Source organism: Pristiophorus japonicus, chromosome X, assembly GCF_044704955.1.
Source record: "Pristiophorus japonicus isolate sPriJap1 chromosome X, sPriJap1.hap1, whole genome shotgun sequence".
Taxonomy (NCBI): domain Eukaryota; kingdom Metazoa; phylum Chordata; class Chondrichthyes; family Pristiophoridae; genus Pristiophorus; species Pristiophorus japonicus.
Window position 1 is genome coordinate 38,016,780 of NC_092010.1, and position 12,278 is coordinate 38,029,057.

General features: G+C 51.8%; 1 protein-coding gene across 5 annotated transcripts in view; it reads right to left on the reverse strand.

Moving 5' to 3' along the window:
* Positions 1–12,278, reverse strand: part of LOC139241006 (carboxy-terminal domain RNA polymerase II polypeptide A small phosphatase 2-like) — a 35,400-nt gene that overhangs the window by 2,772 nt on the left and 20,350 nt on the right. For 4 of the 5 annotated variants that reach the window (XM_070869681.1, XM_070869685.1, XM_070869684.1 and 1 more), the window contains 6 exons: positions 11,744–11,892; positions 9,953–9,991; positions 5,565–5,666; positions 4,565–4,621; positions 1,975–2,067; positions 796–981 (listed from right to left, as the gene is read on the reverse strand). In XM_070869681.1, the coding sequence (XP_070725782.1) occupies positions 796–981; positions 1,975–2,067; positions 4,565–4,621; positions 5,565–5,666; positions 9,953–9,991; positions 11,744–11,892 (626 nt within the window). The remainder of the gene's footprint in view (positions 1–795; positions 982–1,974; positions 2,068–4,564; positions 4,622–5,564; positions 5,667–9,952; positions 9,992–11,743; positions 11,893–12,278) is intronic. The other variant, XM_070869683.1, reaches the window with a different exon arrangement.

Here is a 12,278-nt window from a genome sequence, read left to right on the forward strand (position 1 = left end):
CACTGGACTGCAATCGGGACCCTGGGTGATGGCCCTCCCCCTCCTTAAACACAAAGGGAACTCGTGGTCAACTGTCGCGCCCCACTGGAGAGGAGCTTAGAAAAGAGCAGGGACTGAACTTGGGATCTTCCCAATCTGTACAACTCAGCAATGCAGCAGGTGGTGTGTAGGTGCCAGCCTTGGCTCAGTGGGTAGCCTCAGAGTCAGAAGGTTGTGGGTTCAAGCCCCACTCCAGAGATGTCAGCACAAACTCTGGGCTGACACTCCAGTGCAGTGCTGAGGGAGTACTGCACTGTCAGAGGTGTCGTCTTTTGGATGCGATGTTAAACCGAGGCCCCGTCTGGTCTCTCGGGTGGACATAAAAGATCCCATGGCACCATTCGAAGAAGAGAGGGGTGTTCTCCACAGCGTCCTGGCCAACGTTCCCTCTAATTTTATTTTGGCCCACACGACCCCTTGAACGAGCTGCGCGGGCCATTCAAAATTCCAAGCCTGTGCGGTTTTCTCTTTAAAAGCCAACTCCCCAGGACCAGCAGAGCGCTGCACGGCCGCGCGGCTTCAAGGGAACGTTGGTCCTGACCAATATTTATCCCTAAACCAACACCAAATAAAACTGACTGACTATGTGGTCATTACTATGCACCTTGCTGTGTGCAAATTGGGTGCTGTGCTTCCTACATTACAACAGTGACCACACTTCAAAAGTACTTCATTTTGGGACGTCTCAAGGTCGTGAAAGGCGCTATATTATTGCAAGTTCTTTAAAAGCAGACTGTCACAAGCCCCTGTACTTACCGCATTGTATGGGTGGAAGATATAAGACGCAGGTGAATTGTCGATAATGATGATCTTGTTCAGGTCTCGGCCCAGACGATTAAGGTCTTTGACGTAGCTTCCCTGATGGAAAACACAGGATTCCCTGAAGAGTCGGGCTCGGAATACACCCCATTTGTCAAGCAAATCGATCACAGGGTCAGCGTACTGAGGAATCAAGGTATGACGTTGGATTAGGAACAGGTTCGGCGGGGGGGGGGGAAAAGACATAAAAGAACTACAGGCGCAACAAGCAGTTCACAGTAATCCTGGGATGAGTTAGGGGGACACCCTGTGCCTCAAATAGACATTTATGGAGTTTCTCCCTTTGCACCCCCGCCCCATTTAAAAAAGTAGGCAGGGCTTTAGCCTTAATCAGTTGTCACTGTTCATCATAACCATGGCAGAGTGTTAGTTTCAGTAGGAGTGCCTACAGGGTTCAAATGATCCCTCAACATTGTATTGGACTGTGAGCAGCAGTCATTAGGGAACAAGACGTTGTAATGTCATATTAGGGACAGTATACAAGATGGCTCCTCCCAGGCTGATCACACTAAAACATAAGGCAGTGGTAACAAGGGGTGACAAACACCAATAATGTATGCACACATCTCCTTGTCTAGTAACACTGAAAAAATTTAGTTTAGTAGAAGACAGTCCTTCCGATAAAGAAGTGATTTGCATCCATCTTGGAATGGTTCAGTTTTGTTCAATGTGAGTGGAATTTGATGTTAATCAAACCAAGCCATTATAAAAAGTCAGGCCTAATCATCATCCAGGACATTACCTTTGACCCTCAGGATATTACCCTTGATCCTGAAGACTTCCCGTCACGTTGCCATGGAAACAAGCAGGAATCACAGCCAACTGACTGGGGTGTGTGTGCGCACGCAAGATATACAGACCGAACGGCCTCAGGAGGTCAAGGGTCCATGAGTGTTCAGGGTGAAGTGGACTAGAGTATGTTTTGTATCAGGTCACCGTGACTGTTCCAGGGAATGACTGGTACAGAGAGCCCCTGGCAGAGGCTTCGCAACAAGTCAGTGGATGGCGAGAGAAATAATTACATATTCCAATTCTGGAAGATTCCTCTGTTTTTTTTTTTTAAAAATGAAGCTCTTCAGCTTAACCAGCTCAGTGTCACTAGAAGGGAAGGGGTACCTTTGCTAAACTGGCTGTAAATAGCACACATTCAAACAGTTCTCCCATTCTTTGCAGAAATTTGTCTACGTAAGGCCTCTTGAACACATACACCTGAAAGAAGGAACACAGGACAATTAGAAACAGCACTGGACCCTCCCCAAGCTCCAGCCCAGTCAACAATCTGCGACCCATTGCTCAGTACTGCGGTTGTCTGTTTATCCAGAAGTGAAAGGTCAGTCTTGGAAAGGTCACGACCCATAGAGCCTTTAGTAATCCTGCCTTTCAGGGGAGGGAGAGGTGTGCCAAGAGCTGTGGGAGTTAATTTGCTTTCCTGAAGGCAAGTATTTGCTGAGGTAATTTGGATCTGCACTATTTTTGCTGGTGGTCTGCCACAAGGTGGACAGAATATGCTCGTTTCCCACTGGATGCAAAAACATTATTAGCTTCTTTCTCCCGCCAGGCCCCCATATAGCTCCGGGCCATTTACTGCTCTGCATGATCTTCCAGCTCCCTTCTGCTGATGTTCAATGACGTAGTCAGGGTGTTCGACACAACCCACCGACTCACTCTCACTCATGCAGAATGTCCGATAACTGTGGAAAATCCTAACAGGCAGAGCATGCGGCAATCCTTGCAGATGTGAAGCAGACCATCTCCTGAAACAAGTCATCGAGAATAGGCCAACTTAAACTAACACAGCCTATCCTGGATTACTTGAAGCAGGCCATAGCCAGACCCTCATTTGGACAGAATCCAGCTCGCCACTGGCTGAAAAATAAGGCTTCACGTAAACTAAATCAGTGAATACAAAATATTACTCGCACTGCGGCATAGAGCAGACATGAGGTTTCCAGCCATTCCCCTGAAGAGAGGCCAAGAAATTGGTCGACGGGATGCCCGTTTTACAGGCAACCAAGCATTCAACATGGCGGGCAGGGCGTGCACACATTTTGCGACGGAAGTGCACCGCTCACCATTTTGATATAGGTAGGAAAATCAAAGAGGTATCCAGGGCCTGCACCTGACTGGCGTTAGGTCCTTTACATATACGAACAAAAAAGGTCCCCGATGCACGTTTGAGGTCCCCTTCCCAAAATTGGTATGCCCTTAACACTTCGTGTCAGGCCTGCTGCATTCAGGAAAACCAGGTCTACTTGCGGCCTAACTTGTGGTCCTTAAAAAGGGACCTCTGCAGGCCACCACCAAAAACGTATGTTGAAAAAAATATTTAACTGAAATGTGGGCAGGGAGGAGCAGCTCCACAGCAGTGCTGAAGACCAGAGCTAACCCCCACCCACCCTGGCCCACACCTTCTCCAAGGCTGGATGTATTCCTGGAGCTTTCAGCACATGACCGCCCTCTTTCAACCAGTCCTGCCTTCTCCTCTCCACCCACCCACAGACTCCCAATATTTTTTATAACTAAAATAAAACCATTTTAAAAAAAAAATGCCTCTGATTTTTCTCCATGGTTTTGCTCGCAGCAGTGTCCAGGAGATTATCATAGAATCAGAGAAATTTATAGCACAGAAGGAGGCCATTTCGGCCCATCGTGTCCGCGCTGGCCGACCAAGAGCTATCCAGCCTAATCCCACTTTCCAACTCTGGATTCGCAGTGGTGGGGCTTTCGAGCGCTGCTATAATTAAAGGGTTAAGAATGGATCTCGGAACTAAAAAGAGTTTTTGTAGCGGTCAACTTTACAAGCTGTGTAACCTGAGGACAATTACAAATAGCCAAACTGTTGGACCACAGGAGGCCCAGAGAGGCAGTTTAACAGGGCAAGGGGTCAAAAGTGACACATTGGAAAAACTCCATTTGGTATGAGACATAGGCCAATGATTGTGTGAGGCGAAAGGGAATTAGTCAATCAACAATTGTGCACACGGGCTTTGGGCCAATTAAACGACATTGGCGGGGGGGGGGGGCGTGCACAAGGCTGACATGCATCATTAAGTGTACAAAAGGTTGCTTGGAACTTTGTATCATTGGAGAAGCCTGGCTACAGACAACCAGCAGGCACGCTCCCCAGCGGTGCAAAATAAAGGCTACTTGAATCTTTGAACCCAGAACTGGTGTTGAGTGTTTATTTTAAATACTCCACTACAGTAGCCCTGTAGGTTACAGCACTTCAGGTGCACATCCAGGTACTTTTTAAAAATGTGGTGAGGGTTTCTGCCTCTATCACCCTTTCAGGCAGTGAGTTCCAGACTCCCACTACCCTCTGAGTGAAGAAATTTTGCCTCAAATCCCCTCTGAACCTCCTACCAATTACTTTAAAGCCCTGAAGACTCTGGGACAATCCTGGAGGGTTGGTAACTCTGCCCTCTTCCCAGAACTGAGCAGAAGGCCGCTGTGTCAAATCCGATTTGCTGGCGAGCTGATCACGTGTAAACCAGGCTCAATATTGGGTGTGCCTCGAGCCTACTCGTTCTGGCACAGGGAAACAATCCCCATGCCTAGTTCGTGCCAGCAAGCAGTGCCCAGGAATTCATCCTTGGTACACAGGCCCAGGACTGCAGCCACTGTCAATATTGTTACAAAAGTCACATTCCCAACAGTAACGAAGAATCTTGGAAGGGGTCTGAACGCAAACCAAGCAGTTCCTCACCTGTTGCATCGTCCCCTCAATTTCCACAGTGACTATGAAGTCAGCATCGCTGATTGGCTGAAACAGCAAGAGACAAAGTCAGGTTAACAGAACTTGTGCACGGTAATTCCCAGCAACACACACCTCCTGTACCGTCCAAATGGCATCAAAGGTTGTGACACAAACGCAAACTTTAGGAATTCTTACAAGGGGCCTTGGTTCGATAAGAGTCCGAATGCTGGCTTTGTCGGGGATTCCCCCTGGTGTCCAATTCCTGGTCTCCCAACGAGTTCGCTGATTGGAGCTGGGCATCAATGGGAACTGGACAGTTGGCCTCAGTTCCCCAGACTGGGCTGGACCGTGATTCAGCAACTTTGCCGTAGAGAGCAAGTACTGGGCGAGGACCGGGCCGAGCTCCTATTGGTCGGACAGCTCACCAACAATCGGCATCGAGACTTGTGCGTGAATAATGGCCGCTTGGGCGAGGTTACCGCCTGAACCCGTGGAGTCATAGTGCCGCAACAGTCAGTGTCACGGTGGGGGGGGGGGGGCAGGTGCGGGAATGTAGTCACCACTGAAAGTAGACAGACTTGCTGTCTGCTGCACCAGTTGCTGTCATTTCTAGAAGATAAAAGTAAGCCAGCAAGATTTACCAGATCAACAGGTCCTTTTCCTACTGCACCTACAGTTCAATCCTCCATTTTCAGTGGGGACAGGAGTTTCTCCCATTTTTCTACTGTCCCCATCCCCCACCAAAGCAGTCACCTCCCTCCCTGGAATACAGTTCTCTGGGCGACAGTCCCCTTCCAGTACACAGGATAGGAGCGTCACATAAATACAAGTATATTTCCCACCCCTCCGCGCACATCCCAGGAGTGGAAAGCCTGGCTGACTGGTTTCCTCTCCCTAACCCAAGGAGGGCTGTCGACAATTGGAACACTCACATCAGCACTCTGGTGGAGATCCGTAAACCCGCCACAGACTGTCCTGTGGGGCTCAGGGACTGAGCTACTGCCCTCACCTTGAAGGAACTGTGAATCAATGTCTCATCTAAATCAATGACAAGACACAACCTTCCCGCGACCTGTGGCTCAATCTCGGGCAGAAGGCAAGTGTCTGGAATCTGAGGAGAAAACAATACAATTTAAAACAAACCCGGTGAAGTGGGCAAGTTAAGTGTGCTCACTGTATGGCAGGGAATATTAACAAGGTGTGGGGGGGAAAGAGAAAGCGAGAGAGATGCAAAGAGAGAGACTGGGTTTGATCCCAGGACCCACAAGTGTTTTGAATGCTCTTTGCCACCGATGAAGGCCCTGGGGCAGATTTTCACCTTTCCTCCTGGGCGGAGCACAGAAAGCAGCGTCTGACGGGAAGATCGTACGACAATAACAGAAACCGCCCAGCTTCTCTTCTGGTTAAAATGAATGGAAGGAACATTCTTCATTCTGCGCTCCACCCTGGCGATGCCCAACACCAGAGTGGTAAAAAATAGAATATACCCACCATTGTCAACCACTGTATTTAAGTGAAGGATAGTGCAGCCTCTAAGAGGATGTCTTTGAAGCAAATTTTGTGGACGCTTAATATGTGGTAGAGCAAGCAGCCAGGTTCAGAGCAAAATGCAAGCAGTCTACGCACAAAATCTTTCACAGTATCTCACACATTTACATCAACACAGAATTCTGGGCTGTTTAAAAACATCCCGTTAAAGTTACCTTGGGGGCACAAGAGACAGCTATCCTCATGGGTCCTTTATTCTGTCAAGCTATGGCCTCTCTCTCTCTCTCTCTCTCTCTCTCTCTCTCTCTCTCGGTTGGCCTCGTGTCTCGGACGTGCTGCTGGCCTCGGCGCATTTACCGCTATCCTGACTCGCGATCAGCAAACTCAACATAGACCAGGTATTGTACCTCCAACCTTTCTAGTCTGCGTGGTCCAGCATCGACCAACGGAGCCATCAGGGGAAGCTCCGTATTTCTATATTTAACCCATGAAAACATTCTGGCCTTTTTTCACTCACAAACATCATTGCAAGTTGGCCCCATTTACTGGTGCCCCCTCCCCTATTTGCTGGTGCCCCCTCCCCTATTTACTGGTGCCCCCTCCCCTATTCCCCCCCCCCATTTACTGGTGCCCCCTCCCCTATTCCCCCCCATTTACTGGTGCCCCTCCCCTATTCCCCCCCCCCATTTACTGGTGCCCCCTCCCCTATTCCCCCCATTTACTGGTGCCCCCTCCCCTATTCCCCCCCCCATTTACTGGTGCCCCCTCCCCTATCCCCCCCCCCCATTTACTGGTGCCCTCTCCCCTATTCCCCCCCCCCATTTACTGGTGCCCCCTCCCCTATTCCCCCCCCCCATTTACTGGTGCCCCCTCCCCTATTCCCCCCATTTACTGGTGCCCCTCCCCTATTCCCCCCCCCATTTACTGGTGCCCCCTCCCCTATTCCCCCCCCCCATTTACTTGTGCCCCCTCCCCTATTCCCCCCCCCCATTTACTGGTGCCCCTCCCCTATTCCCCCCCCCATTTACTGGTGCCCCCTCCCCTATTCACTGGTGCCCCTCCCCTATTCCCCCCCATTTACTGGTGCCCCCTCCCCTATTCCCCCCCCCCATTTACTGGTGCCCCCTCCCCTATTCCCCCCATTTACTGGTGCCCCTCCCCTATTCCCCCCCCATTTACTGGTGCCCCCTCCCCTATTCCCCCCCCCCATTTACTGGTGCCCCCTCCCCTATTCCCCCCCCCATTTACTGGTGCCCCTCCCCTATTCCCCCCCCATTTACTGGTGCCCCTCCCCTATTCCCCCCCCCTATTCCCCCCCCCCCATTTACTGGTGCCCCCTCCCCTATTCCCCCCCCCCATTTACTGGTGCCCCCTCCCCTATTCCCCCCATTTACTGGTGCCCCTCCCCTATTCCCCCCCCCATTTACTGGTGCCCCCTCCCCTATTCCCCCCCCCATTTACTGGTGCCCCCTCCCCTATTCCCCCCCCCATTTACTGGTGCCCCCTCCCCTATTCCCCCCATTTACTGGTGCCCCTCCCCTATCCCCCCCCCCATTTACTGGTGCCCCCTCCCCTATTCCCCCCCCATTTACTGGTGCCCCCTCCCCTATTCCCCCCCCCCATTTACTGGTGCCCCCTCCCCTATTCCCCCCCCCCATTTACTGGTGCCCCCCCCCCATTTACTGGTACCCCCTACCCTATTCCCCCCATTTACTGGTGCCCCTCCCCTATCCCCCCCCCATTTACTGGTGCCCCCTCCCCTATTCCCCCCCCCATTTACTGGTGCCCCCTCCCCTATTCCCCCCCCCCATTTACTGGTGCCCCCTCCCCTATTCCCCCCCCATTTACTGGTGCCCCTCCCCTATCCCCCCCCCCATTTACTGGTGCCCCCTCCCCTATTCCCCCCCCCCATTTACTGGTGCCCCCTCCCCTATTCCCCCCCCCCATTTACTGGTGCCCCCTCCCCTATTCCCCCCCCCATTTACTGAGTGCCCCCTCCCCTATTCCCCCCATTTACTGGTGCCCCTCCCCTAACCCCCCCCCCCATTTACTGGTGCCCCCTCCCCTATTCCCCCCCCATTTACTGGTGCCCCCTCCCCTATTCACTGGTGCCCCTACCCTATTCCCCCCCCCCATTTACTGGTGCCCCCTCCCCATTTACTGGTGCCCCCTCCCCTATTTCCCCCCCCCCCATTTACTGGTGCCCCCTCCCCTATTCCCCCCCCCATTTACTGGTGCCCCCTCCCCTATTTACTGGTGCCCCCTCCCCTATTCCCCCCCCATTTACTGGTGCCCCTCCCCTATTCCCCCTCCCCCATTTACTGGTGCCCCCTCCCCTATTCCCCCCCCATTTACTGGTGCCCCCTCCCCTATTCACTGGTGCCCCTCCCCTATTCCCCCCATTTACTGGTGCCCCCTCCCCATTTACTGGTGCCCCCTCCCCATTTACTGGTGCCCCCTCCCCTATTCCCCCCCCCATTTACTGGTGCCCCCTCCCCTATTCCCCCCCCCATTTACTGGTGCCCCCTCCCCTATTTACTGGTGCCCCCTCCTATTCCCCCCCATTTACTGGTGCCCCTCCCCTATTCCCCCTCCCCCATTTACTGGTGCCCCCTCCCCTATTCCCCCCCCATTTACTGGTGCCCCCTCCCCTATCCCCCCCCCCCATTTACTGGTGCCCCCTCCCCTATTCTCCCTCATTTACTGGTGCCCTCTCCCCCCCATTTCCATTTACTGGTACCCTCTCCCCTATTTCCCCCCCCCCCATTTACTGGTGCCCCTCCCCTATTTCCCCCCCCCCCCATTTACTGGTGCCCCTCTAGTCCCCCTCATTTACTGGTGCCCCCTCCCCTATTCCCCCCCCCATTTACTGGTGCCCCCTCCCCTATTCCTCCCCCCCATTTACTGGTGCCCTCACCCCTAAACCCCCCCCCCCCCATTTACTGGTGCCCTCGCCCCCCATTTCCATTTACTGGTGCCCTCCCCTATTTCTCCCCCCCCCCCCCCCCCATTTACTGGTGCCCCTTCCCTACCCCCATTTCCATTTACTGGTTCCCCCCTCCCCCCCCCTTTACTAGTGCCCTCTCCCGTGACCACGAATGCTGTGTATGTTGGGCGAATGCAGGATCGAGTTTGCCTTCGATGCCTCCCCTAGTCTAGGCTCAAACCCGAAGAGTGGTCACTTGGACAAGATCCCAGAGGGCTCCTGGCATCCGTAAACCAGAACACAAAAGGAGAGAATGAGGGTGTCTCCTGCACCAAGTTCAACTGCCAAAGAGGGTCGGAGAGGAATTTTACAGATTCCTCCAATCCCCTCCCCCAATTGTCCTGGGTTCTTAATGTCTCCTTGGAGATGACACTGCATTGATTACAGGTGGGAGGTTCGGTATCGTGATGCCCATGGGAGACAGTCTGGATGGACCAGTAGGTCTTTTCCTGTCTGTTATTTCTCATATGAAGGAATAAAGCAAGCATTCATCCATGAAATCCAAGGTGGCTGAGAGATTATAGCAAGTACACTTAGTTAAAAAGGGCCTCCTTCTAAAAGTCTAGCTGGGGTTTGGGTTTCTGAAGCTCGGAGATAAATGGAACATAATCCAGTCACCTACAGGCCTCGGGTTTGTCGGTTTTAGTGAAGTGTTTGAGGGACAGATGACTTTGGAAAGCTCCCAAAGTTTGGATTTGAAAGAAATCCCTGGCATCAGGCTACCCACAACGCAACATCGATTGGGTGTGCTCACGTCATGGTCCTGCACTGAAAATGTCAGAATTCTTCAAGAGGTACACAGTACGGCAGAATTCAAGTCTCCTGCATTTCGATATTCAGAATGCTGGGGGACTCTGCATCAGATCAGTGAAAATATACAGATAGCAGAAAGGCTCCACTTAGTGCAGCAGTGAGACACATACCCGGGAGTACTGGCACTGGATATCTTGCGGCAGGTTAGACTGTTTGGGGGAAAAAGAAAGATTTTTTTTTTTTTAAATCAGTCAAGTTCAAATGTAAAGACAATACAGTAACATGAGTGAGTTGTCGGATTTGGAGTACGGATTCTACTCAGGAATTCCTGGTGATGCAGTCAACCGTGGCTCGGGGCATCACTCTCTCCTCGGACTCAGGTTGTCATGGGCTCAAGTCCCATTCCAGAGACTTGAGCACATAACTAGCACCGACACACTCAGTGCAGTACTGAGGGAGTGCTGCATTGTCGGAGGGGCCGTCTTTTGGGTGAGACATTAAACCGAGGCCCCATCTTCCCGTTCAGGTGGGCATAAAAGACCCCACAGCGCTATTCAAAGACGAGCAGCGGAGTTCTGCGCAGTGCCCTGGCCAAGATTGGACTGTTCTCACTGGGGCAGAGAAGGTAAAGAAGAGATTTAAGAGAAGTTTTTAAAATTACAAAGACTTTTGATAGGGTGATAAAGGAAGCCTATTTCCTCTTGGTGGGGAGTCAGTGGTGAGAGGTCGGTCATCAATTCAAAATGGTCAGAGAGAGTGAGGAGGATTAGGATAAATGTCTTTATACAGAGGGTTGTTGGGAGCATGGAATGCTGTCACAGGGAGTGGTTGTGGCACAGACCATTGCACCTTTTAAGAGAAAATTGAATAAATATTTCAAGGAGAGGAAGATACAGGACTAGGGGAGAGAGCGGGGCAGTGGGATTAGTTTGGGATTGATACAGGGCTATGGGGAGAGAGCGGGGCAGTGGGATTAGTTTGGGGATTGATACAGGGCTAGGGAGAGTGGGGCAGTGGGATTAGTTTGGGATTGATACAGGACTATGGGGAGAGAGCAGGGCAGTGGGATTAGTTTGGGGATTGATACAGGGCTATGGGGAGAGAGCGGGGCAGTGGGATTAGTTTGGGGATTGATACAGGGCTAGGGAGAGTGGGGCAGTGGGATTAGTTTGGGGATTGATACAGGGCTATGGAGAGAGTGGGGCAGTGGGATTAGTTTGGGATTGATACAGGACTATGGGGAGAGAGCAGGGCAGTGGGATTAGTTTGGGGATTGATACATGGCTTTGGGGAGAGAGTGGGGCAGTGGGATTAGTTTGGGATTGATACAGGACTATGGTGAGAGAGCAGGGCAGTGGGATTAGTTTGGGGATTGATACATGGCTTTGGGGAGAGAGCGGGGCAGTGGGATTAGTTTGGGATTGATACAGGGCTATGGGGAGGGAGCAGGACAGTGGGATTAGTGCAGGGCCATGGGGTGAGAGCGGGGCAGTGGGATCAGTTTGGGATTGATACAGGGCCATGGGGCGAGAGCGGGGCAGTGGGATTAGTGCAGAGCCATGGGACAAGAGCATGACAGTGGGATTAGTTTGGGGATTGATACAACGCTTTGGTGAGGGAGCAGGGCAGTGGGATTAGTTCTGGTTTGCCTGAGCAAAGAGCTGGGACAGACTGGATGGGCTGAATGGCCCCATTTCTTGCTGTAAACCTTTGTGGAGGTCCCAGGTTCAATTCCCAGTCTGTGCAGAGTTAGCCAATCTCTGCTGGGGCAGAACAGAATCGTACTCAGCTCATACGTCTCCCTTCCCTCCCATGGTAGAATAGCTTACCACTTGGGCGAGGTACCATTGTCCACAAAGCCAGAGTCAGCGCCTTCAGGAGAGGAGGGAAGGAAACTAGTGGGTGGGGCAAGAGAAAGCGAGAAACAGGGACAAGAGACATGAAAGAGCAGGTGTACTTGCCTTGGAAACAGTGTTACTTTCCTCTGGTGGGACTGGGTGCTTGGAACCTTCTGGAAACTGGCCAACATTCTGAGTGGAGAAGCAGCAGAAGAGCGAGCGGAGGATATTCCTGCCGCGAGACTTGGTCGCGAAGAGGTTGCGAGCAGAACCTGCACATAACCAGCATACAACTCAAAAAAGATTGGAAAAAAGGCATTTAACTCTCACCTTTCATGACCTCAGGATTCCGATCTCAGGATTCCTTTGCATGACCATATTGAATGGTGGTGCAGGCTCGAAGGGCCGAATGGCCTACTCCTGCACCTATTTTCTATGATTCTATTTACTATGAGCTGTTTGTGGGAGCTTGCCATGCTCAAAATGGCTACCGTGTTTCCCACATTACCACAGCAACTCCACTCAAAAAGTACTTCATTGGCTGCGAAGTACTTTGGGACGTCATGAGGTTGTGAAAGGTGCTGTATAAATACAAATCTTTCTTTCTTTTAATATACACTTGGGACATTAGTAGACAACATCCAACTCCCAAGTCTCC